The sequence below is a fragment of the Haemorhous mexicanus genome, chromosome 23 (assembly GCF_027477595.1).
Source record: "Haemorhous mexicanus isolate bHaeMex1 chromosome 23, bHaeMex1.pri, whole genome shotgun sequence".
Taxonomy (NCBI): domain Eukaryota; kingdom Metazoa; phylum Chordata; class Aves; order Passeriformes; family Fringillidae; genus Haemorhous; species Haemorhous mexicanus.
The window spans coordinates 3448722-3472126 of NC_082363.1; the positions used below are offsets into that span (position 1 = coordinate 3448722).

At 41.9% G+C, this 23405-nt stretch overlaps 2 protein-coding genes across 2 annotated transcripts in view; both read left to right on the forward strand.

Annotated features, from left to right (window-relative positions):
* Nucleotides 1–6624, forward strand: part of MIIP (migration and invasion inhibitory protein) — a 37775-nt gene extending 31151 nt beyond the window's left edge. The window contains exons 11-13 of the mRNA XM_059866636.1: nucleotides 1214–1239; nucleotides 2947–3154; nucleotides 4322–6624. Of these exons, the coding sequence (XP_059722619.1) occupies nucleotides 1214–1239; nucleotides 2947–3154; nucleotides 4322–4566 (479 nt within the window). The 3' untranslated portion in view covers nucleotides 4567–6624. The remainder of the gene's footprint in view (nucleotides 1–1213; nucleotides 1240–2946; nucleotides 3155–4321) is intronic.
* A 755-nt stretch (nucleotides 6625–7379) lies between these two features.
* TNFRSF1B (TNF receptor superfamily member 1B) lies at nucleotides 7380–23116 on the forward strand. Its single transcript, XM_059866639.1, has 10 exons — nucleotides 7380–7532; nucleotides 13169–13271; nucleotides 16172–16300; nucleotides 17387–17536; nucleotides 18278–18371; nucleotides 18454–18641; nucleotides 19369–19443; nucleotides 19996–20033; nucleotides 20575–20842; nucleotides 21365–23116. The coding sequence occupies exons 1-10, from the start codon at nucleotides 7419–7421 to the stop codon at nucleotides 21661–21663; spliced, it is 1458 nt and encodes a 485-aa protein (XP_059722622.1). The 5' UTR covers nucleotides 7380–7418; the 3' UTR covers nucleotides 21664–23116.
* Nucleotides 23117–23405: the final 289 nt, after the last annotated feature.

Genomic DNA, 23405 nt, shown 5'->3' on the forward strand with positions numbered 1-23405 from the left:
TCCTCATCATTCCCCTCTTCGTTGGGAGCAAAAATATCTACTACAGATAGCTTAATGTGGAATTTGATTTTATAGAATTTTATAAAAAGTGGAAGCTTCTCATGTCACATGAATGTCCCCGCTGCCATGCAGGAGGCCAGTGCTGCTCCTCCTGAGCAGGGGGGACACGCTGGCTGTGAGCAGGTGCCAGCAGATGGCACTTTGTTCCCACTGCTGCTGAGGGCTGGGTGATGTGTCTGTGCTGGAAAACGCCAGATTGAAATCAATCAGTCAAATATGGGAGATGTGTTCAGAAAAAAGCCTGCCCAGATCCCATCAAGTGCAAACATTTTACCCATTTAGCTGATCCCCTCTCAGCAATTCCACTGCCACCGACAGAGCTATTCTAATCACCACACAGCAGAGCTTTCCATGTTCACTCATTCAGGAATACAATTTAAAAACTCTGGTGTGCAGCTTCACTTTCTCAAAATGGAATTTTTTCTCCCTCACTTGCCTTGCACAATAGAATCTGTTACTGTGCAGCATTACAGAGCTGATGCTCTGAAAATAAAGGTGATTGCACATCAGGTGGAATTAGACAGTAAGGCTGAGCCCATCTACCTTCACGGTGCTACAAGTTCTGTACACTCCCTCCTTCTCACCTCTCTTCTTTGCTCAGTGCTCCCTGTTAATGGAACTGTGCATAAAATCCCACCCCCTAATAATCCTCTGACAATATGATGAACTGACCTAATTAGTTAATCCAGTAGAAAGTTATTCTTTTTTTTTCTTTTTAATAAGCTTGTATTGTTCTTATGTAGAGAATTTGATCAGTTCATTTTTTCATGAGGTGGGTACCAGTTGTGGTGTGGGGACAGTGATGCAAGAGGCTTTGGGGACAGCAGGATGTCACAGTCTTGGCAGGAACCTGTTGCTGGCTCACCTCAGGAGTGTGAGGTGAACCTGAGTTTTCATTTCAGTGTGCCCTGAGTTTTAAGAAAACCATCATGCACATGGGTGGGCAGTGGAGTGGTTCAGGAAGTACATTGCTGGTGATCTTTCAGAGCATATATTAACATTATTATTATTATTATTATTATTATTATTATTATTATTATTATTATTATTATTATTGATAATAATTATAATAATTATAATAATAATAATTCTTAATAACCTCATAAAATATTTTTGAGGTTTCTTCTGATGATGTTTTTCCTTTCCATTGCAGGTTCGGATCTTGTGAACAAATGTGCAGTAAGTGTGAACAATATTCCAAACCAGATCACTTTCCATGCCAGAGTAAATCATGTTATTTTCAAATGTCCTGGCTAAAAAGTGCCAGCCTTTTAGTTTGGACTTCCCTCTACAATATGTAATAATTTAGGTGGGATGAAATGTATCAGGGCTCAAAACTTTCATGTCTTGAGCTGAGGTTAATGTGGTGTTAAATACTGGGATGCTGCCTGTTGTAGTTGAGACAGTCCCAATCCAAAGCAACTCTCCATTTTCAGAAGGCTTCCAACTGTTTTTATTCTAGCATGCATGCTTTTCATACATTCTTACAAAACTCCTAAGTTTACTTTACTCATTGGTCAGGAAAGACAAACACAGTGCTGACTGGAACAGGCAGTGGCAGGTTTCTCTTATTTCTCCTTTCTTTCTTGGTTTCTGTGTCAACAACCTTGGTAGAAAATTCTTTCAGGGGTGAACATGGATCCTCTTACCAAACTTCTCTCTGGCTGCAGAAGTTGCTGTAAAACCTCTTCCACAGCTGCCAGTCTTGCTTGTGAGGGGATCTGGTTTGGTGTTAAGCATTCCATGGGACAAGATCTGAAATCCCAGCATGAAAAGGCCTTTTCTTCCTTCTGGGACACCTTTGTGTGTCAGTCCCATTTTATCTTACTGCTCACACAGTCACACAGATGGGATTTGTGCTTTTCTCCTCTCTCCCTGCACATCCCTTCCCTCTGCAGGGTTTGGCATGGCTGTGGGGTGGGCACACATGGGTTTGGTTTGTCATTCCTTCAGGGCAAACATCAGTCAATATGGCATCAGAAAGCTGCTGAAATCATCACTGCTTGGTTTGATTTCCCCTCTGTCACTGAAATTCCAGCCACTTCCATTCTCTGAGTCTTCTCAGTTTATTAAGCTTTTTATCTTTAAATGTCCAGATCTGCTAAATCACTCTTTAGACTTTAGACTGTTAATTTTTTTTGTTTGTTTTTAAATGAGTCTGCTTTTAAATGTTGTGCATCTGCACACACACAAGACACTGCTTTCCCCAGTCACTCTGGTTGCAATCAGCTGTCATAATTTCAGTGTGTAATTGTTAATTCCTGAATTGTGAGGGGCTTCAATTCTTGCTCCTATAGAGAGTCAGACATGAGCAAAGCTTATAAAGTGCACATTTCAAAACCTTTTTTTCCTTTCTCAACCTTGTGGAAACAGAAGAAGATCAGAACCACCAGAAAACTGTGATGAGAGACTTTACCCTCTCTCAGATTTTGGTTCCTCTTTTAAAGAACTGCTTGTAATTAATTCTTCATGTGTCAGGTAGTCTGAGCTTGTTTCTTCTATCTGACATTACATTTTGAGGTTAAATCAATTTGGCCTCTGGCTTGTTCTATTCTTCCATAGGAACATGATAGGTCTTTGCAAAGTCTAAGAGGCAGCTAAAACACATTTTCTTCAGTTGAAATGAGATCCATTCCTGAAAATGTCATCAGAAATCTGTAAATTCAGCTTAGGAACACTATTTTGAAATATGCTCTTGAGTGGTGCAGCAGCCTAGTTTGATGTTCCCACACCTGTTGGGTGCTTTGGAACATTTCACTCCCTGTGACAGTGCTGGGAAGCACATTCTGTTATCCTGACTGCCACAGGAGGATTCTGTGGACCTGTTGCAATGTCCAAGGTGTTTTTACACTCACCCCACTTCTGCTCTCCTGTTTATATTGGCAGAAGATCATACTGACCACTGAGAGTGGGCTGGAAGAGGAGGAGTTAATTGACAGAACCCTTCCTTTGGAAACCAACAATAACTTGGTGTCCAGCACAGAAAAAGCCCAGAGTCCTCACTGGAGTGTGACTGATGTGACACCAAGCAGTGGCAATGCCCCAGACTGCCCTGTGGATTCTCGAGTCAGAGACCACACAAATAACAGAATTGGTGAGTCTTGCTTTCTTTTTTCCTTTTGTCATCTTCTCTTTTCCAGTTTTCAAACATGGCACATACTGTCATTCCAAGATGATTAGTAAATTTCAGTGTCCAAATCTCCTAACAAAGATTGTGCTGAATCTCCAGATCTTTGACACAAAAGATCAATATTCATATGAATATAATGCTTTCTTTTTTTCATGTTTGTCTTAGTCACTATGAATTTGACAGAAAATTCCCTTCTTCCTCCTTTTCATTCTGGAATATGTAGATTTTACAGAAGAAATTGGAATATGTCAGCTGGAAGACGAATGATGCTGTCATACTGAATGAGAATTGCACTTAGCTGTAATTTTCTTCTCTGGTTTCATAATAATGGCTTGAAATGCATCTCCCATGTGTTCCCATAAAGTCTTTGAGCATGGCACAGGGTGGGAGATAAATTCAGGCAAGGAGCTCATTCCCAGGGGATGAATTCTTACCTGAGACACATCTGCATGAGACATCCTGGCAGTGCTTCCAAACCCAGTTCTGAGGTTTTTGAAGGTGTTATTTTTCATGTTACAAAAGCTGACCTTTCCTTACTGAACACCCTTCCTGTTTTAACTGTGAGTGATGGATTGGGGTGAATGTGATGATTTGATTTCCCATATCCAAATATCTCCAAGGAATTAACCTGCAGTGTCTGATGTGCAGCATCCTCCTGAATTCAGTGCAGTGCTGCAAGCCATTGAAAAGGCTTATTCACCTTCCTGTGAAGGAGTACCACAACAAGCTGGAGCCAAGATTTAGAAAATTTTGTAGTTTATTCTCAGCTAGAAAGACACTAATTTCTTTGCAGGTCCTAAGAACCCAGAACTTCTGTACAGTGCTGATCTTTACCCAGAGGTTTCTTTTACCTGGTGCTGTTTCCTGAAACCAGCAGGAGCACAAACCTTGGGTTCCTTAGATCCCAATCAGTTGCTTCTTCTGACAGATTCTTGTGAATATCTTCTGCCTTTTCCACTTTGTCTTTCTTGTGTAGTTCCACCTCTAGCTCAGTGGCTTAATCCCATGGGAGCACAATCTACTTGATGTGAAATGTCCAGAGTGCTAATAAAAATGGTGCATGAAAAACCAGCCACCTCTGGGCAGCAGTGGCTGCTCACCATGCTCAGCACTACTTTTTTCCTTCCTCAGAAAAGCTCTACATCATGAAGGCCGACACTGTTATCGTGGGCTCAGTTTCAGAAGTGCCCAGTGGCAAGAACTGTGCTGTTAAAGGATGTGAAAGTAACCTTGATGCCCAGGAAAGCACAGAAGAGGAACTGGAAATGCACTACCCAGAGCAGGAAACAGAGTCTTTTCCAGGGAATGATGTAATGGTGCCAGTGGAAGAGGAGGGAAAGGAATTTCACCACCCTACCACTGCCACTGAGAAGTGACACCCACAGAGAGGGTGTGGGAGGACACAGAATCCTCCAGTGTGACACTAAGGCTGAATTCATGACAAGGGAGTAAAGACACTGTGCCTTACATTATTGGGAAACTCCTGGAAAGCACTGAAGCCCATTCCAACAAGGAGAGTTAGGACCTATTCCATCTAACAAAGGAAGGACCATCCCAGCTGCTGCCCTTCAGAGCTGACACCAAATACTCCCATTTCCCTGCCTCCCAGTATCATACTGACAACAAATTTGAATCAAAGCTGCACAATTTAGAGGACATCTGGATGTCAGCTGAAGTTTCACAGCTTGTTTTCTCAGTGGGAAGGAATGGGTTGAAATCTATGTCTGGTTACTGCTATGAGCTGTGAAAATTCTGGCCAGGATTCTGAGTCAAACTTGAGACTCAGCCATGTTGTTTCTACTCCAATACATTCCATTTTGTAATATATTTTGCAACATCTGGCATTTACTCAAGGTTTCAACTTTTGATTGAAAATGATAATAATCTCAGTTTTCCCTAGCATAAACATAACTCTCAAGTTTGTGGATTTCATGTTTCTTGAGGAGTTAGGATCAAAAGGTGCCACACAGGCTCTGAAATCAGAAGGCAAATAAAATTAATTGATGTCCACTGTACTTTAGGCCATTCTTTTTAGGTTTTGAAGTCCAATTCATTTTTTTTTACCTCATCAAATCAGTAAGTGTACAAAACAGCCTCTTCTGATGGAAGCCAAACTGGCTGAGCATCTGGCTATTGGATGAACTATGGGTCAAACCCAGTGTGGAGCCTGTAAAAAGAGAAATGAAGAAAAGAAACTATTTTTCTACTGAAAAAGAGGCACAGCAGTTATTTCCTATCACATTATTAAAATCTACTTGTTCATAGAATTGTGTCACCATCAGGGTGACACTGATTTGCATATCCTTTAAAAACAAACCTGTTTGGTGGCCAGCTGGCCTGTGTTATGCTATTTTTAAATCTTTTGTGCTGCTTGTTCAATAACTGCAAATGTAATAGTGCTGACTACACTTTTGCACAGGACAATGGAAAATGAGCAATGTGACAAAGTGTGTCTTAATAATCAAAAAAAGGAACCACAAAACCCATTACTTGCTCTGTAGTTTTGTCCTGATCAGAGCACTGAAATAACAGGGGTGCAGCTGCAGGGACTTCTGTCTTAGAGTGAACACAAGGGCACAAAAACACCTTTTGGGCCAGACTGGAGTTTGAGCCCAACATTTCATCTCTGACAGTTGCAGGAAGGGATTGGATTAGTTAGGAAGACCATAGGTGCTGTTTGCATTCATCATGGCTCTGCAGGTGCAGCTGGCATTGGATTGAGGATGTCAAAGAGTTCAAATCAGCCTTTATTATTCTCTTCTATCACCATTAGTTTTTCTTCTCTCTTTTGAATTTCCAAGTACAACCTGCCTGCATAAGCACCTGTGGCAAAAGATTACTGTGTAAAGGACTTTGAGCACTTTGAAACTGGCCCTCTTTATTTCAGTGAATGTCACTGGCTGTTGCCTTACAGAAGTCAGTGAGTTGCTTTTTATTTTTTCTTTTTTAACCAAGTTGCTTTTGTGATTCATTGTATCTCAGCTTTGACTGAACTAAGCCTCCAGGTTGAGTCCCATCCTTTCATATTGCTCATTAAGTTTGATGCTTCACTGGCTTGGTCACTTCAGTTGACCTTTTCCACATCTACTTTAACTTCACTACATCCTTCATTTTAGAGAACACCAATTTGTGAATCCACAAACTCAATAACCACATTTACCTGGCTGTGATTGTTCACAGCTGTTCTGCAATGACTGTAACTGTGTATTTCCACTCTGTATATTAATTAATCTTTTTTACTGGAATAGCTTTCTAAAAGAACCATATGCATTGCAACCTGCTGGATGTGTTATAGTTAGCTGGTTTAATAATGCTGGTAATCTCTGAATTAAAAATTACATGGATTTTAAGCCACGGCCATGCTTTTCCTGTTTGATATATAAATGTTAAATTGTTGATAATTTCAGTCTCAGAATAAACATTTTTGCAAGAAAGCCATTTGAAGCTCACGGAGCTCTTAGTGGGTTAGAGATTTTCTCAGGAGCAGGGCTGAATTTCTAGTAAACTCTGTTTGTACCATCCTGGCTGCATGTGGCACACGAGTGCCTGGTATGAATGAGTATTAATGAATATTGGAACGCTGCAAAGGTAACTCTGACTGTGGGGAGAAGGGGTTGCACTTTGCTGATCCAACTCGGTATTCTGTCAGTGGGGCTGAAGAGACCCTCCACACACACTGTGAGACACAGTGGGAATTTTCCAGAGTAGAAATCCATTTTGATTTAAGTGAATACATCTTTGAATCAAGTCTGTAGCTTGCAAACGTAGCTGTTTGCTCTGACTGTCCTCGCAAAAAATCTATGCTCGAAGAAACTGCTTCAGCCGAAGGACAGGGATAAAGGAGAAGCCCCTTGAACTCTGAAACAGACAGAGAGGCTGCTGCAGAAAGCAAGGTCAAAATGACCCAGGAATTCTTTCTGATAAAGAAGAAAATAGCAGCAAATGTCGCGCAAAATCAATAAAATGAATATGTACGAACCTATTGTGAAATTGCACGCATGTGTGTTTGAGAGGGAGATAAAAGGGGATCTTTCTCTGGAGTTCCCAGAGCCACGCATGTCCTGTTAAAGGGAACGATTCCCACTGAGCCCAGCGCTGTAACAAACACCCCGGCTTTACAACTTTCCCGAAGCTGTGGAGTTTGTTTGTTCCGCGAACCACCGAGAGCCCCGTGTGAGCCGCATCCTGCGGGGCGGCGTCTGCGGGGCCGGGGCCGCCCTCGGCGGCGATGGGGCCGCGCCGGGCGCTGCTCCCGGAGCCCATCCCGGCGCTGATCCCGGCCATGATCCCGGTGTTGATCTCGGTGTTGATGCCCGCGCTGATGGGCACCGCGGCCGGGCGGGTGAGCGGGGCCGGGCGGGGCAGGGGCGCTGCTCCCGGGGCGCTGCTCCGGGGGTGCGGGAGCGCCCCGGGGGAAGGCGGGCGGGCATCGCCTGGTGGTGCCGCTCCGGGGGCAGCGTCTCACTGCTCTGTGTGCGCTCCACTTGTCACCTGTCCGCCCCTTGTCCCTTGCCACCTGTCCCTTGTCTCCTGCCCCTTGTCGCCTATCTGCCCCTTGTCACCTGTCCCTTGTCACTTGTCTGTCCCTTGTCACCTGTCCCTCGTCACCTTTCCCTTGTTGCCTGTCTGTCCCTTGTCACCTGTCCCTTGTCTCCTGCCCCTTGTCTCCTGCCCCTTGTCGCTTGTCTGTCCCTTGTCACCTGTCCCTTGTCACCTGTCCCTTGTAGCTTGTCTGTCCCTTGTCACCTGTCCCTTGTCACCTGTCTCTTGTCTTCTGTCCCTTGTCTCCTGCCCTTGTCTCCCGTCCCTTGTCTCCTGCCCCTTGTCGCCTATCTGCCCCTTGTCACCTGTCCCTTGTCACTTGTCTGTCCCTTGTCACCTGTGTCTTGTCACCTGTCCCTTGTAGCTTGTCTGTCCCTTGTCACCTGTCCCTCGTCACCTGTCCCTCATCACCTGTCCCTTGTCACCTGTCCCTTGTCACCTTTCCCTTGTTGCCTGTCTGTCCCTTGTCACCTGTCCCTTGTCTCCTGCCCCTTGTCGCTTGTCTGTCCCTTGTCACCTGTCCCTTGTCTCCTGTCTGTTCTTTGTCACCTCCGTGCCCCCGGGCTTGGGCTGGATTCACCGTAATCTCCACAGCAATCTCAAGTCCCGCTCCTTAAACTTCAAAGCTCAGCCTTTGTCTGTGGTGTTGTCACTTGGCTTCCCAAAGGAATGACTAATAATTTTTCCTGGATTTTCAGCGGAAATAAGTTGATTTTTCAGGCTTATTTGAATGTAAACCGTGGTGAGCATCCTGGCAAGTGCAGAGTGTAAACCCATACCTATATGACATTGTTTACACAGGAAGAACTTGTTGTGCTCCATTGGCTCCCTAGAACTCTTCCCTATTTAAATAGAAAAACCTTTTAATTTGCATGAAGATCTGATGTGCTGCAGCTGTTGCTGTTCCCCTCCACTGTAGCAGTGGCTGTTCCTTATCCAGCTGCTGCAGCACTGTCTGGCAGTGAGGGTTTGTAACTGTGCCAGCCAAAGAGCTCCGTGGGATCTCTCTGCCTTCTACTCAGTGTTTTCTGTACTGGTGTAGTGATAGCACTTTTCTGTCTGGTTTTAAAATGTTCAGGATTGTGATAAATATGGAAATGTTGCTGAGATGTCCAGGTCACTGTGTACTTATGGGATATTTATGTTATTTACAGGTTTATTTAATCATAGGAATTTAGGCTGGGTAAGCAAAGCTTCAGTGAAGTCAGGTGAGGGTCAGAGTGTGTATTGCACCTGGAGTTACACAGTGGTCTTTTAAGGAGCATGAGGTGCTACAGTGAGCTGGTAATATATGAAAATAATCATTTTAACTGTTTCTCACTCATTTTTAATTCTGGTTATAAGGTGAGAGTGTTTTGAACCTGATTTACTGGACACCTTGCAGTGGATAGGATAAAGCAGACAGAGAAGGGACAGTCCCAGGATTGCAGCAGAACTTATCACTAGAATTCAAGTTTGTTCTGTTTCATGCTGAGCAAGGGACTTTGGTTCAAAAGGAATTAGCTCTCCTCTCTAAATATGACTGAAACAGAATGATGGAAATAATGACAGAAACTTTCAACATCACTTTTTGCACTGTGACAAAATAAGGAACAGCTTATATGTAAAGTTAGAGAAACAAATACAGTAGTTTCAGTGATACCACACCTGCCACAGAGCTGGAAAAAACCCATGCCTGTTACATCAATTTTTAACAGTGATTTGTTACAGAAAACTTACTTTATTTTTGAGGAGACAAACTGGCAGAGCAATAGTTCTTGAGTGACACTTCTTGGGATTTTTCTCATTCATCTGGAAGTCTCTGAAAGTTCCCAGCCTCAGTCCCTGTGTTGGACACAGGAACTGAACATTATTTTTGCCATTTTGAACAATTGAATCACCAAGGTTATCAGTAACAGCCTGAAGCTTTCAAAGAGAAGAACTGGTGAAATATGTATGTTTTTCCAAATACATATATGATAAAATATACCTTGTCTTCCTACAAACTTGGACTTCTATAATTTTTGCCTGTTGTGAAGAGCTTCCATGTTCTGTGCACCCTCTGCTTTCTCAGTCTGGGAAGGTGGTTTCATATTCTGGTGGTGAGTGACAGTGAAGCAGAATTCCTGGCAGTAAGAAAACAGACACTGTTTCCTCAGGGAGGGGGGATGTGGAACTGTAAATCTGCTGGTGTGTGGCTGTGCAAGGACTCCTTCTGTACAGAAGGAAAGTGTGATATAGGATGGGAAAATAATTCACATAATGGACCATCATCTTTGAGAGATTGTGCAGCACAGCAGCTTTGAAAGAAACTTTGAGTAAAGTTGGTAGGCCTGATACAGCTCCAGCTGATTTGGGTGATGCTGTTATCTGGTAACTAAACTTCAACAGAATTTGTTTTTAAATGAGAAGTTTAAATATTTCAGACAGAATTCTGTTTTTTCCTGCCTCCAGTAGGTCGGGTAGGTCAGCAAATAGTGTCTGTGTACCTCAAGTCCTTTCCATAGAAAGGACAGATGTTACACCAGAGACCTCAGTGACTTCATTGTGGTTTCACATGTGAAGAACATTGTACACAAATGTGGTTCCTCTGCAGACTCCTCTGACTGACAGCTTAAGTTTGAAGGCAACTGTATGAAGAGATCAACAGAAATGTAGACATGTGAATTAGGATTAAAATACATACTTATATATCTTTGTTTAAATGGCCTTGAGTGAAAACAAAAATGAAAATGAAAATGAGTGTTATATGAATGGATTTTTATAGATTCAACCATTGTCCTAACATGTTTTATTTTTATTCTTTAAGATACTTAAATTTAATAACACATAAAGCCCTTTCAGTTGGTGTGGAGATTACTGTTAGCCCACTCCTCTCCAGGGACAAATTAGGTCACCTGTACAGTAATATCTGCAGTGCAAACAGGAAAATGATTCAAACAATGCAGGAACTCCAGAGAGTCTGGAGTCACTGACTTTGTGTATGCAACTTCTTAGTTATTGCTTAATGCAGAGGCATTGCAAAAATCTCCCTAGTGAGTTATGAAGTCAAAGGCAAACATAATTTACTGATTTCTATGCCAAAATGTATTGCTTAATTTGATGTGCATAGAGCTACTCTAAATTTCATGTTTAAGAATGTTTGTGCCTCTCCTGATAGACAGATGAGGCATTTTATTTCTTTTTGTACCTGTTAAATTAAGTGAAGTACTCCAAAGTCTTCATTTTATCCTTATAAATTTCTTTTAAATCAGCTGCCCTTAGGCACTGCTACCTAGACTGAGAAGTTCTGAGCCTGTAATGCAAAATGTGCAGCATCAGCTTGGTTTCCCCTCACACAATCTGCTTGTGGAACACTGAATCACAGTAAAACCAGGATAAAATAAGGTCCTGTGGGAGCTACAAACACTAACAAAGTGCAAAGATTGTGACATAGAATCTGGCCTCTACTCATCAGTCTTCCAGTCCAAAGTAGCCAATGCATCTGGATGCCAGACAGAAATCTTAGGTGGCCCAACTCAGACTTTAGGATTGGTGACACTGCTAAAAAATTGGGGTCTACTAAAGGAATGGAATCCTTCCAGGGCAAACCAAGCTGAGCACGTGTGTGTGGCTGTGTGTGTGTGTGTAAACTGTGTTTAAGCCAGTCACAACTCCCTTTCAGTTTCCCATAATGTTCTTTGAGGAGATTTGGGAAGAAATTGTCAATTATAATTCACTGAGAGCCGCAGCTCATCAGATAAAATTTCAGGGAGATTGTATCAGACAGCAGAGAGATCCTTCCAAGCACAACTTCAGAGAAACAGCTGTGAACCCAGCAACTGACAGGTTTTCCTGTGTCTGCAGCTCACAGGGCAGGATTTACAACAGACAGGGAAGAGCATGAGATAAGAACTTTTGTTTTTTTTTTTTTAGGCCAGGAAACCTCACCTCAGCAGGGTCATTTGTGATGTGGTTTATTGTATTTCTCCTTTTTTTCCTCTGTGTCTGCTCTTGCAGTGAAGCCTTATGTTTTGAAAAGGCTCTCAACTGCTTGTTTTAATGAAGTTGATCATGGTGACTGCAAAAACAGGATGACAACACTTGATCTTTCCTCTTCTAATAAAAAAGTAACTTAATGAAAAATATTTTTGGTGAGAGCAGAGCCCTTTTCTCCTTCATCAAATTTTAGCGTCAGCTCAAGTTTGTAAACAGGATGATTTATCACTGTCCATCCTATGATATCCACTTTTCTCTGCCTTCACATTCTCAGAAAAGGGTTTTTCTGACACTGACCATTGAGTAGGTTTTTGACACTACCATTGAGTAGTTGAGTAGGCAAAATCCTGCTTCTGATCACAGCTAAATAAGAGGTAGAATATTTCAATGAGCTGCATAAGAAAATGCTGAATTCCTTTAAGCAATTGCTGAGGGTGGGAACCATTAATCTCCTTTGTCAGTAATGTGAAGCCACAATAGATATTCAAGATGTTTTTCAGTAAGGCAGAAGGATATTTTCATTACTGGCCTCCCAAGATTGTGTTCCTGTTTTGACTTCTCATTTTAGTGATGATTCCTCCAAATGTGTGTAGATCATGCATGGAGGAATCTCTTCAGACTGCAGTGATGCCTTAAAGCTGAGCAGTGTCACAGCCTTTTTTAACAGTGCCTTTTTGGTCTAGCAGGAAACTCTTACTCTTGTCCCACCTAACAGGAGCCCTTTTTAAATGAGTGTGTTTTTCCCTTTCAAAATAGTTGGTAAGTCATTAAATAATTTGACACTTGTTCATCGAGCTGTGCTGATCAGTGTGAGCTGAAATGAGGCACCCTGTATTTCATGGCTGTCTCTAATGCATTTAACCTGCATATTTGTCTGCACCTTCTGCAAAGGTGCTGCTTCTCAGAAGCAGCTGTGCAGATTTTGGAGACATCACTTTCAAAACATCAAGGCCTTTCTTGCTCAGGAAGGAATCACAGAGTATCTGGAAAGATAAAAGCCTTTTCCCCTTTTCTTTGGAAAGATTGACTGAAGTTTTTGAGCCACTTTACAGTAAATGTTTCTCCCTCAAGCCCACAAGTAGGAATTTAGGTTTCTCTGGTGTTTTGTCAGATGTTTGAGCCATGGCAGCTGAGGATAAGGCACTCAGCCCTTTGGTTTGGGGGATGCAGTAGTGACTGGCTGTGGTGCTAATCCCATAGTTCCACTGCACTCTTTTGAGCCTAAAACCTGGAGAAATCCCTTTGCTTGTGGTGGTGGATCTTTGGAAAACAAAGGATCCTCAAAACGGTCACATGCAGCTCGTTAGCTGTTCATGGCCCTGCAGCCTCCTGATCTGCTCTGTGCTGTTCCACTGGAGCTACACTGGTGCCTTGGAAAGGAAGGTGCTTGGAATTGCACTGCTCTTTAGGTATTTGTCTCTTTTGAGTCTCTAATTCAGGATCAGAGTGGACTCATGACTTCCCCTTGATTTCTCCTAGGAATATTCATTACCTTACACACCACAGCTTGCACAATGCAACGATCCCAGCACTGAATTCTATGATGAAGAACTTAATAAATGCTGCAGCCAGTGCCCTCCAGGTAGGTTATCATTCCAACTATTGCTTTACAGAGCCAAATTCACTCAGTTTTCAGATAATCACAGTGTATTTTGATTATTTATACATTTAAAGTGCATCAGATTTTTGCTGTTGTAATGCATTCTTCCTCAGCGAAGACAACAAAACACTTTGACTATAAAACACCTGCAAAACAGACACATTGTCCATCAGAACTGGAATTCTCCTACAAGGTGGACTGGGCTGAGGCTTACCAGGAGGTAGTTCCTGAGCTTGTGTAAGCACAGCTCTGCATGAGGTTTTCATTAAAGTAATTAAAGTAACTTTAGGCAACATTGGAGGGGAAGCAGCAGCTCACTAAGGGAATTACAAAAAGTAGGCAACACAGACCCTAGCCCACTAATAAAAATATAAATTGTAAAACAGGGCATGAAGTAGAGCTTGGTTTCTGTACTGTGGCAATATCACTTATCTAAGGGGCTTTCCATTAGACAGGTCAATCTGTCATTGCTCATTAGGGGAGTTGTTTTCTTTTACTGCAAATCAGAGACTGCAGAGCACTGTCAGGCTGGGAACAGGACTGCAGACACTGTCTGCTCTCAGCTGTCACATCTTACACTCCAGGGGTGATTATAAGTGACCTATAGTTAGCCAGATTCATTGTCTGTGGGTTTTGGGATTGGTTTTTTTTGGGGGGGGGATGGTAATGTTCTTTGGAGATTTTGGTCATAGAGTTTTTGCAATAAGTTGCAAATATATTATTATATTAGATACAGAAAAAAAACTGCCTTTTTTTTCTCATTACATGCTGAGCAAAGAAAATTTGTCTCCATAAGTGCTGAGTGTCTGTCAGATCCGGAAGTTTAAACAGGAAATCAGTATTTGCTGAAACAGCTGCAGTTTCTTGAATTAACTGAAATTATCTAGATAGATCTGTCAAACTTCCTTTGTTCATGACAGATGAAAGATGAGAATTCACCAGTAAAACTTTTCAGTTGTGTTATGTAGTGTTCAGTGAATCAGCCTAGATCATTAGCAAGATGTAGGATGCAGAATGTAAAACTTTAATTAAATACAGGGGAAAACAAAGGCTTTGGAAATAATTAATTTGGCTCAGCTCCAGGGCCTCTTCTTTTGAAAAACAGATTCTCCAAGCACCTCTAAAAATTTATCAATATTATTCCTGCTTCCTGAGAATGTTTTCGAGGATATTTTTGTAAAGGATATGAGACATTGACTTTTACCTTCTTTCTCCTTTCACATGAACGGGAAATGGCAATTGAGGTGTTTCCTCCAAAATTAATGTTGGAACTCATATTTACATGCTCCATCACTGTACTAAATATGAGGAATAATACAAACTCTGCTGGTGGTCAGACACTTTGGAGAAAGTACCTGTGACAGTTTTTGACTTTGTCTGGAGTGCCAGTTGTGGTGGGAAGGGGGTGCTGGTCAGAGTGCTACTCCTGGAGAAGTGTCCTTAAAAGGGTGTCCTGGTGGCACAGGCACATCTGCACTCTCACTGGGTGCCTTCAGCTCTTGGTATGTTCAGGTGACACAGAAGGAGGGACAGAGTCCTTGTATGGGGTTCCACAGAGAATCTTTGTCACCACATTTCTCTTCACAGAGAAAAACAAGGCACAGCTTCCCAAGAAATTTCTGGATTTCACATTCTCTGAACCTCAGAGAAAGAAAAAAACAATTCTGATCTCATTTACTGCTCCTGTGTTTGTTCACAAGTGGAATGCATGGTGGAAGATTGTTTACCTGAAGGGAATTAGTAATTGGGTGCTGGTGTGAGGGTTGGATTGACCAGTTGACTCCAGGTGTGTGCTGGGGCTGTTGGCTGACAGTCAGGAGATGCTGTGCAGTGGAGTGCAGTTGAGAGCTTGGCAGATCCAGTATAGATGTAATATAGTACAGAATAAAATAGTGTAATAAAGTAATTCATTAGCTTTCTGATAGGATGGAGTCAGGTGCATCATTCTCTCCCCCTCATCAGGGGCAAAAATATCCACTATAAACCTTTATTAGGCTTCTGTCATGAAGGGGTCCAGGGATGAGGAGACTCTCACTCTCTGCATGGAGGGGAGAGAGCTCCAGATGCTCAGAGGGTACAGGCTTATATAGGGGAGGCAGGGGCTGGGGTAGAGCACCAGGACAAATGGGCTCAGGGCACAGGGGCAGAGTGAGGGGGAAGGCCAAAGGGATACATAGAATTTGTTTCTAACAGAAAGGCATGCTGGCAGAAGCCTTTTTCCCCACCATTACAAGGGAGGTTAACACCTTTGGGGTTTTCCCTCCAAGGCAGTGTTGTGGACTCCTTCCCATCAGCCTCCAGCAGTTTCAGAAACTCCCTGTGTGGCTCTGTTAGGGCTGGCTGGAGAGGTGAGGGAGAAAGAGTGGGCTTGTGTCCTTTTCATAGTGACAAGTGGAGAAGTTCTAATTCAGGCCTGTTTGTGATGTTACTTGATCTTGCCCCCCTCTGCCTGTAGTAGCAGCAAGGGTCTCACTCAGGCACATCATTCTGGCACGTGCCTGACTTTGGCTGTGAAACACCTCCACATGTTCACCACAAAACCTTGCTTCTGCAAAGGTAAAATATTTGGGTTTTTTATTGTGGTAGCTGCACTTAAGTATGTGCTGAGGGGTTTTGTTCAGGATTGAGGCTGCCTTGTTTTGAATGTGTCTGGAATCCACTGAACTGAGTGTAGGAAAAGGGGTCAAACATGGAGGGACATAAATCAGCCTTTCCCTGTAGAGACATGCAGTCCTCTACATCAGTGTGTGATCTATGATACCAATCTGATAATGTCAGTGAAGAGAAAGGATTCTACAGCTCAGACTGATACTTAATTCCTAGTGATCTTTTCCAGTGAGGTGATTTCTCTGATTTGGTGTGGGTTATTTTTCTTTTAATAGGTCAGTATAGGACAGGGAGCTGCAGTCACACTGTGGACACCAAGTGCAGCCCCTGCAGACCTAAAACGTACACAGCCATCTGGAATCATTCTCCACAGTGCTTTGCCTGCTCACCACCCTGCAGGAAAGGTAGGCTTGGATTAGTAAAGAGGCTTGCTCAAAGACTGGGCTTGGTTTAACCTTATCTTTTCTACTAAGAAAACCAGGAGATTTTGTCAATCACTTGTATAAGCCTCATGCTTTTGGAATGTGTAAGATTTAGGGATGGGAATCAAGGAAAAATCTTGCAGGGAGCCCTGGCACTTTTTCTTTTTAAGTCCTAAAAATGAGACACCAATCTTGTATTATTAAAAACTAAGGCACTACATCACTAAAATATTCCAAATGCCATCAGTAGAATAAGCTCCTGCTCATAACATCCCATCAAGAGACCATAAGAGCTGACTTGGACACGGGTAAATGGATAATTACATTTCCAATATCCTGTCATTTCTCATTTTGTCTGCTGAAGTGACAACAGCAAACATGGGTTTATTTTGCAAAATAAACATTGGTTTATTTTGCAAAGCAGCAGTCAGTGAGAGCACACTGGTTCTGTTCACTGAAGCAGCTTACAGTACCTAAGGTAGAACGTTGTACCAACACCTGTACTTTGGGCTAATAGATCACCTGCTTTAATGAACTCAGCCATGCTGTTCTCCATCATTGCCAATGGAAATTGGTGTAGAACATTATGTACTTGATTCACTGAGAAGGAAGTTTTAAGGATACAGTCTAAGTTGAAAGGACTTTTGGTCTTGTCTAAATAGATAATCTTACAAAGCTGATTAATTACAATATGAAAACATCTGTAGTAAAATCTCCAAACACACTCAATACAGTGACATGATCTGCACAGACTGAAAATCTCAGTGTGGCCCCCAGGTATGGCAGTGATGAACACAAATGGCCACGATTGGGGTTATGACAAAATATAACACAACTGCAGGCACAGAGTTTTAAATGTGCACTCTGCAGGTACAAATTTCTCCTTGCCTAGAGAGAGAAAACTCTTCTGAAAATGCAGACATTGGGGCATATAACACATTTGGTTTATGGTGCTATACAAGCCCAAAACTTGTATGTGAACATCACCTCATGTTCACTCGAAACATTGCAGGCTGTGATTTTAAATGTTGCCAATGACATCTTGCTTTATTTTTGTTTTAAAACCAGGGTTTGTACAGAATCAAACATGCACTAGGTCCCAGGACAGGATCTGTAGCTGCCCACCCCACAAGTATTGTGTTTCCAAGCTGGATGAGTACTGTGAAATGTGTAGAACACATAAAAAATGTGGCAAAGGTTACCGGGTTTCCAGAAGAGGTAATTTGATTTTCAACACTCTGCTTACTGCACATTTACTCTGGCCTAATTCCCTAAGACTGTGCATTCCTTCTAGGGTTTATTTTTATATTCTAAGCAGGTGAGCACTAACCAGAGTAGCAGTATTCTCCAGAGGTATATCTAAAGTGACAACATGTTGCAATTTCTTACTGTCATATATCATAAAGTTCCCAATCCAACTTAATCTTTGTTTTGCTCTACTGGGTGATTTATTCTGTACAAGTGACTGAGATCCAAGACCACTTAATCACCCCTTAAATCCTTGAAAAAGGGCTTCAGGTGGAATTTTGGGTACAGTAAAAAATGATGACTCTATGCTGTCCTGCAGAATTGATCTGGTTTTATTGGTTGATGGAATCTACCACCCTGATAATACATCTGTCTCAAAATGATAAATCATTTAAAAATATTCAAAACACTAAACATTTTTTAAAAATTAGGAATCATTTTGAGAAGATGCAGAACTCAACAGTATGGTAGTCAGTGCAGTGAAAAGCTCAGCTTTGTCTGCAGCACCACATTTGAGCCTTTAATGGCACCAGACTTAGAGCTGGTAATCTTCTCTTTGGGCTGGGTGCATCAAGTGAATGTCTTCTGTGACAGTTATAGACTGCATTTTTGCACTGCTTCTGTATCACTGCAAGGATCTCTTGCAGACCCTGATTATTCATTCTTGTTTCTCACCAGATAAGTAACTGGAGTTTCCCTCTTTGTTTAAAGGGACAGACAGCACAGACACAGAATGTGAACCTTGTCCTCCTGGCACGTTTTCCCCTGGGGAATCCTACAACACCAGCTGCACACCCCATACCATGTGAGCCAGTGTTCTGTCCTACAGCAGCCTTAACTGTGCAGGGCTTTCTGTCGTTCCTCACTTCTCTTTTTGTCTCTTGCAGTTGTAAATCAGTGGCTGTCCCTGGGAACAGCAGGAATGACACTGTTTGCAGTGACTCAGGAACAGCCACAGTTCTGCCTCACACCATTTTGAACCTACTTGTCACCCAAAGCCCAGCTTCCCACAAAGCTGAAATAATAACTCAACCTGTCATGTTAAACTCTGTACCTGGCCTGTCCCACATCACTGGTGAGCTTTAACTCATTTAAAGTCACTTTTATCTACTCAGGAACCAAGCTTATATTTAGTTCTCAGTGTCTTTCCAAAACCAGTCACCTGTACCCAAACAGAACCTCAGAAGAGCTCAATTAATGCAATGTGACACAGCTTGTAGTGAACTGCATTTTTACCTGGCAATCTGCATTCTGTGGTCCTTGTAAATCTGGAAATATTTCTAAGAAACCCCAACTAGATTATACAAGGCATTTCCTGATAATTGCTGCTATAGTTGGTAGAAAAGTTTGTATCTTAAATTCTGGACTGAGGCTAACCTGACCTGGTGAGAGGTCTGTGAGTCTTCTGTCAGACAGAAGGTCCTGACAGCATTCCCAGGTGTGGATGTGCTCTCTCCTGTTCACAGCCCATGCAGAAGGCAGAGATGTTTAGGAGCATTTTGAGCTACTTGGCCTCGTATGTGACAAACTCTTGCTTGCCAGAGAAATACCTTTTGTGACCAAGGCCAAAAGTCTGTCCTCACTTTTCAGGAGAGGAGAATTCAGTTTTATGAAGAAGTGGTGACTGAAATGAGACCTTGGTGTCTGACAATTGAGGCATCAAATGTGAATGTCAGACATACACAATACTTGTAAATTTAGCTTTTGTAGTCATGCACAGAAAGTACAAAACTACCTTTTTCTAATTAAATCCTTTGTTAGATCAAGCTGCTAAATAATGTCTTCTTTTTTTTTATTTTCAGGAGCAGTAGCAGGGCCATTGGTTTTGATCCTGATAATTGGTATTTTGGGGTATTGCTTAGTCTCAAAAAAAAAAGGTAAGATTCATGAAGTGAAAACAAGCAAATCTGTAAAAACTGCAAAGTGTTGCCTTATTTCCCATTAACCTGAGCCTGGTGTTTGACTGAAATTAGTGTCTTAGAAGATGCCAGCTTTCTTCAAATCTGTCTTGTTCCTCAGATTTTAGGTAATTGTCTAAATACACAAAGCCTTGGAGTTGGACAACTGTGCAACAGTTGTGCTTCTGCTTAAGCTTGTTAAATATTTGGTACTTCATAATTTAAATATTAGACAATTTCAAGTGTTATAATTAAACAGACATGAATGTGGTTTATTGTCATCAATACCTTTTCTCACTGACACTATACAAGAAAAATTATGAATTAATGCTGAGGCTTCTCTTTGCTTCCTGGCTAAATTTAAGTCACAAAATTAATGCAATACAGGTTTCAGTGTTTTCAAACTGTGTGTAATAAATGTATATTTGAAGTTTATTCTAGGTGCAGGGGATCACTCAGCCTAGTTTAGGGTGCAGCTGTTGCAAATGGGATGGGTTTGGGTGCTAATAAACTGTCTTTGCTCACTGGCAGCCCTTGTGTACTCTGCAGCAGCTAAAGAGGCAGATTTGGTGAGTGTCCTCTCTTTCCATCTCTTCAGTTTCTTTAAAAGTTACACAGAAATCATAAACTCTCACCTAATTACAAGTAGAAGAAAACTGCACACAGCAAGAAAACTGGAGTGAGAATAGGGTGGTTTGGTCCCCAAGCCAGGGTGTAAGATGTACCTTATATATCCCAGATCATGTCCCACCCTCTCTTTATGTGAGGCTAAAAACAGCAGTAAAACCCAGGGAGGGTTTTGATAACTAAATTTGAAAACTAAATTTGGTCCCTAAGTAATCAGAGTAGTGCTGTAGGTGCCTTCAGGAGATGGGTTCATTTTGTTGAACCCCTAATGAGCTGTCATGGACTTTACCTGCACCCATCACTATGCAAATGAAAATAATTATAGAATGGCTTGGATTGGGAGGGACATTAAAACTCCTCTAGTTCCAATCATCAGGGGTTTCTTTAGCTGCCAAAATACTGACCAGTTCTTTGCTAGTGGGTTGCTTGTTTGTTTTTATTTTTTTAATATTAATATTTTGCATTTCTCTGCAAATGTTCCAGCCTTTTTCCCCTCCAGAAAAACAGTGTGACAAAAAAGTCAGAGATACAGAATTGCAGAACTCCAGGAATTCTGAACAGGAACAACAGCATCTCTTGGAAACTTCTGGGTCCAGCAGCAGTATCCTGAATCCAACTGGATCTGCAACCATCAGTGTAATAAGTAAAGAGAATTATGAAAATAAAAACTCAGGAGGATTTCAGCAGCAGCATTCACCTCCTGAAGGTTCTCAGTTCCTGAGTGGAGACAGACACAGCTCTGCGAGTTCAGGTAGTAATGATTCTGAATGATTTATCAATTATGAGTCTTTTTAAATGGCAGGATAAAACATCTGAGTCCTGTTCAACAGAGAGGAAATTCAGTAACTTTTGAAAAGAAAAAATGATTGTTTTAAGTTGCCATCCTGAAATAGAAAAGAGAGTTTCCTCAGTGGACAAACAGGTATTTAGGGGCTAGGGGATCAGGTGGTTGGCACTTAGCTGTGAGTGGGAGTAGAAGCCAAAGGGAGCAGCTACAAAAGAACATTGACAAAAGCATTTGAAATGACAAGACGGGCAAGGAATTGTTTGCAATCCAGGTCTCTGCATTATTTTGGTAGCCTTTTTATTTCTGGAGAGATACGTGGATTTCATGGTACCAAAATGTTACAGAACCAACTCAACCAGCTTGGCTAAATTAAGTGAAGCAAAAAGATATTTAGTGTCTATTTGAACTGTAAATCAAAGAGCTGGATAAAGAATCCAGCTGCCCTGTTGTGGTTTCATTCTTCTGTGGTTTGTGTTTATTTGACAGAACATTCTGGGAACGGAGGAACGCAGGTGAATGTGACGTGCATTGTTAAATTGTGTAGACCAGACTGCAGCTCCCAGTGCCCTGAGCAGAGGAGTTCAACCAGCAGGGATTATGGGCACACTCCCTGGGGTTCCCCAGCAGGGGAAGAAACCCTCCTTTCAAAAGAAGAAAATGCCTTGAACAAAGAAACTGAAATTCACATTGCAGTGGAAAATGAGGACAATTTACTTCAAGACTTACTTCCAGAAGAAAAGAAGGTTCCTCTGGGTATTCAAGATGCTGGGATGAAAACCAGTTAAAGGAAATTACAGATCATATGCTGATTGACTGATAAAATTAATCAAACAACCTCTCGTCTTATAAAACAAACATTATGGTAAATGTAGCTTTCTTACAGAGATTTGAAATTTCAGATGAATATAGACAGTGATGCTTTTTACTGTCTTCTGTTGCTTTGCAGCTTAAAAGAAAAAGCAGTGAAACTTTTTAAAATTGAATGGCCAACTCCTGCCTAAGAGGACCTTTATCAGACTTGAAAAGGAATATTTTTCAAACTTTGTGCCATTTTCTTCTGAGACTTCTTGTGATGATGATTTTTATTCAAGGTCTGCCACGTGCCAAGAACATGGCTGTGACCAGCACTTCTGAGGGACTGGAGTTAAATTATCATTCTTTCAATGCTCAGGAATCATCCATTTGATTTAAATTTTAAAGATATCATTTCCTATCCTGTATTTTAGTTGTCATACTTTCCCTCATCCTCCTGGATATTTCTTTTATTATTTGTTTGTTTTTTGCTCATTATCAGATCAAATTTTTTAAGTACATATAGGATATCAGGAAGTGAAATCTTTTACACAAGCTTTTTTTTACAACTAAAATTACAACTGTTATGCCTAAACAGCAGCATTTCATTGCCTGTACATAGTTCATTTTGTTTTAGAAGGGAAAACCTAGACTGAACTGTTGTTATCTTGGAGTAGGAAGTAAGTTCCTTTTGTTGACAACCCTAGAGTTCGTCACCTTTGTGTCCTGGCTGAGGTGACATGCTTCCCCAGTTGATCCTGACCTCATTTTTGAGGTAAACCATAAACCCAAAATATTTTCCCTGTGTTCAGTGACTATTAGAGCAGATCCCTGTGATTATCTTTGCCAGATAGCTCATTGCCCTCAGGTGGCAGAGCATCATCTGTAATAAATGGAACTTACTCAAACCTCAGAACCTGAAAATCCTGTTCTCCCTCACTGCTTGATGATGCTGGAGCTCCAACCCCTTCTTACAGAAAATTAGTGGAGGTTCTCCTTGAATGAAGTGGTTTGGAAGCCAGTATTTAGGAACCCACTTCCCATAATTATATTTTACATCTGTGACTTAACTGTCAATTGTGGTGGCTGTGTTCAACCAGAATCTGCAACCCAGCCTGAATCCCACGGGGCTGAAGTCATACAGTGACACATAACCTTGTCTCCTGCCATAAAAACACTGCTGGACTGTGTGATCCCTGCACTTCCACTGAACTGTCCTCATCTGTCTCAGGACAGACACAGTGGTTATTTCTGAGGCCGGAGATGGAAAAGGGTCTTTGGAATAACATTGCTACAAAGGAGTATTCAGTTTCTAAAACCACAAATTTTTAACTTCTACAATGGTATTATATATGCTGTAATTATTTCTGGAACTGACAAACAGGTTTGTAGTTCTACTATGAAGAAGCTTTTTGCAAATTTTTATTAAACATACACTTGAAGGTATTTTTCAGGAAAGACTTTGAAAATGGGCACATTGAAACTACTACAGAACTGAAGGATTTAGGCAAGAACCTTATTTTTCACAGCTCTTTGAACCTCGTTGAGGCCATTTCTGTGAGGGCGGCGCGGAGGCCACGGGAATGTTCCGTCCCCAAACCCGCCCTGTTCGAGCCCATTTCTCTGAGGGCGTGTTCCGACCCCAAACCCGCCCTGTTCGAGCCCATGTCCCTGAGGGCGTGTTCCGACCCCAAACCCGCCCTGTTCGAGCCCATGTCCCTGAGGGCGTTTTCCG

Bases quoted from the DNA above. Each gene is read 5' to 3' on its own strand.
- TNFRSF1B (XM_059866639.1), top strand. From the start codon at position 7,419: ATGGGGCCGCGCCGGGCGCTGCTCCCGGAGCCCATCCCGGCGCTGATC. The intron at 18,372-18,453 runs GTGAGCCAGTGT...TGTCTCTTGCAG, and splicing joins AGCTGCACACCCCATACCAT to TTGTAAATCAGTGGCTGTCC. The intron at 18,642-19,368 runs GTGAGCTTTAAC...TTTTATTTTCAG, and splicing joins TGGCCTGTCCCACATCACTG to GAGCAGTAGCAGGGCCATTG.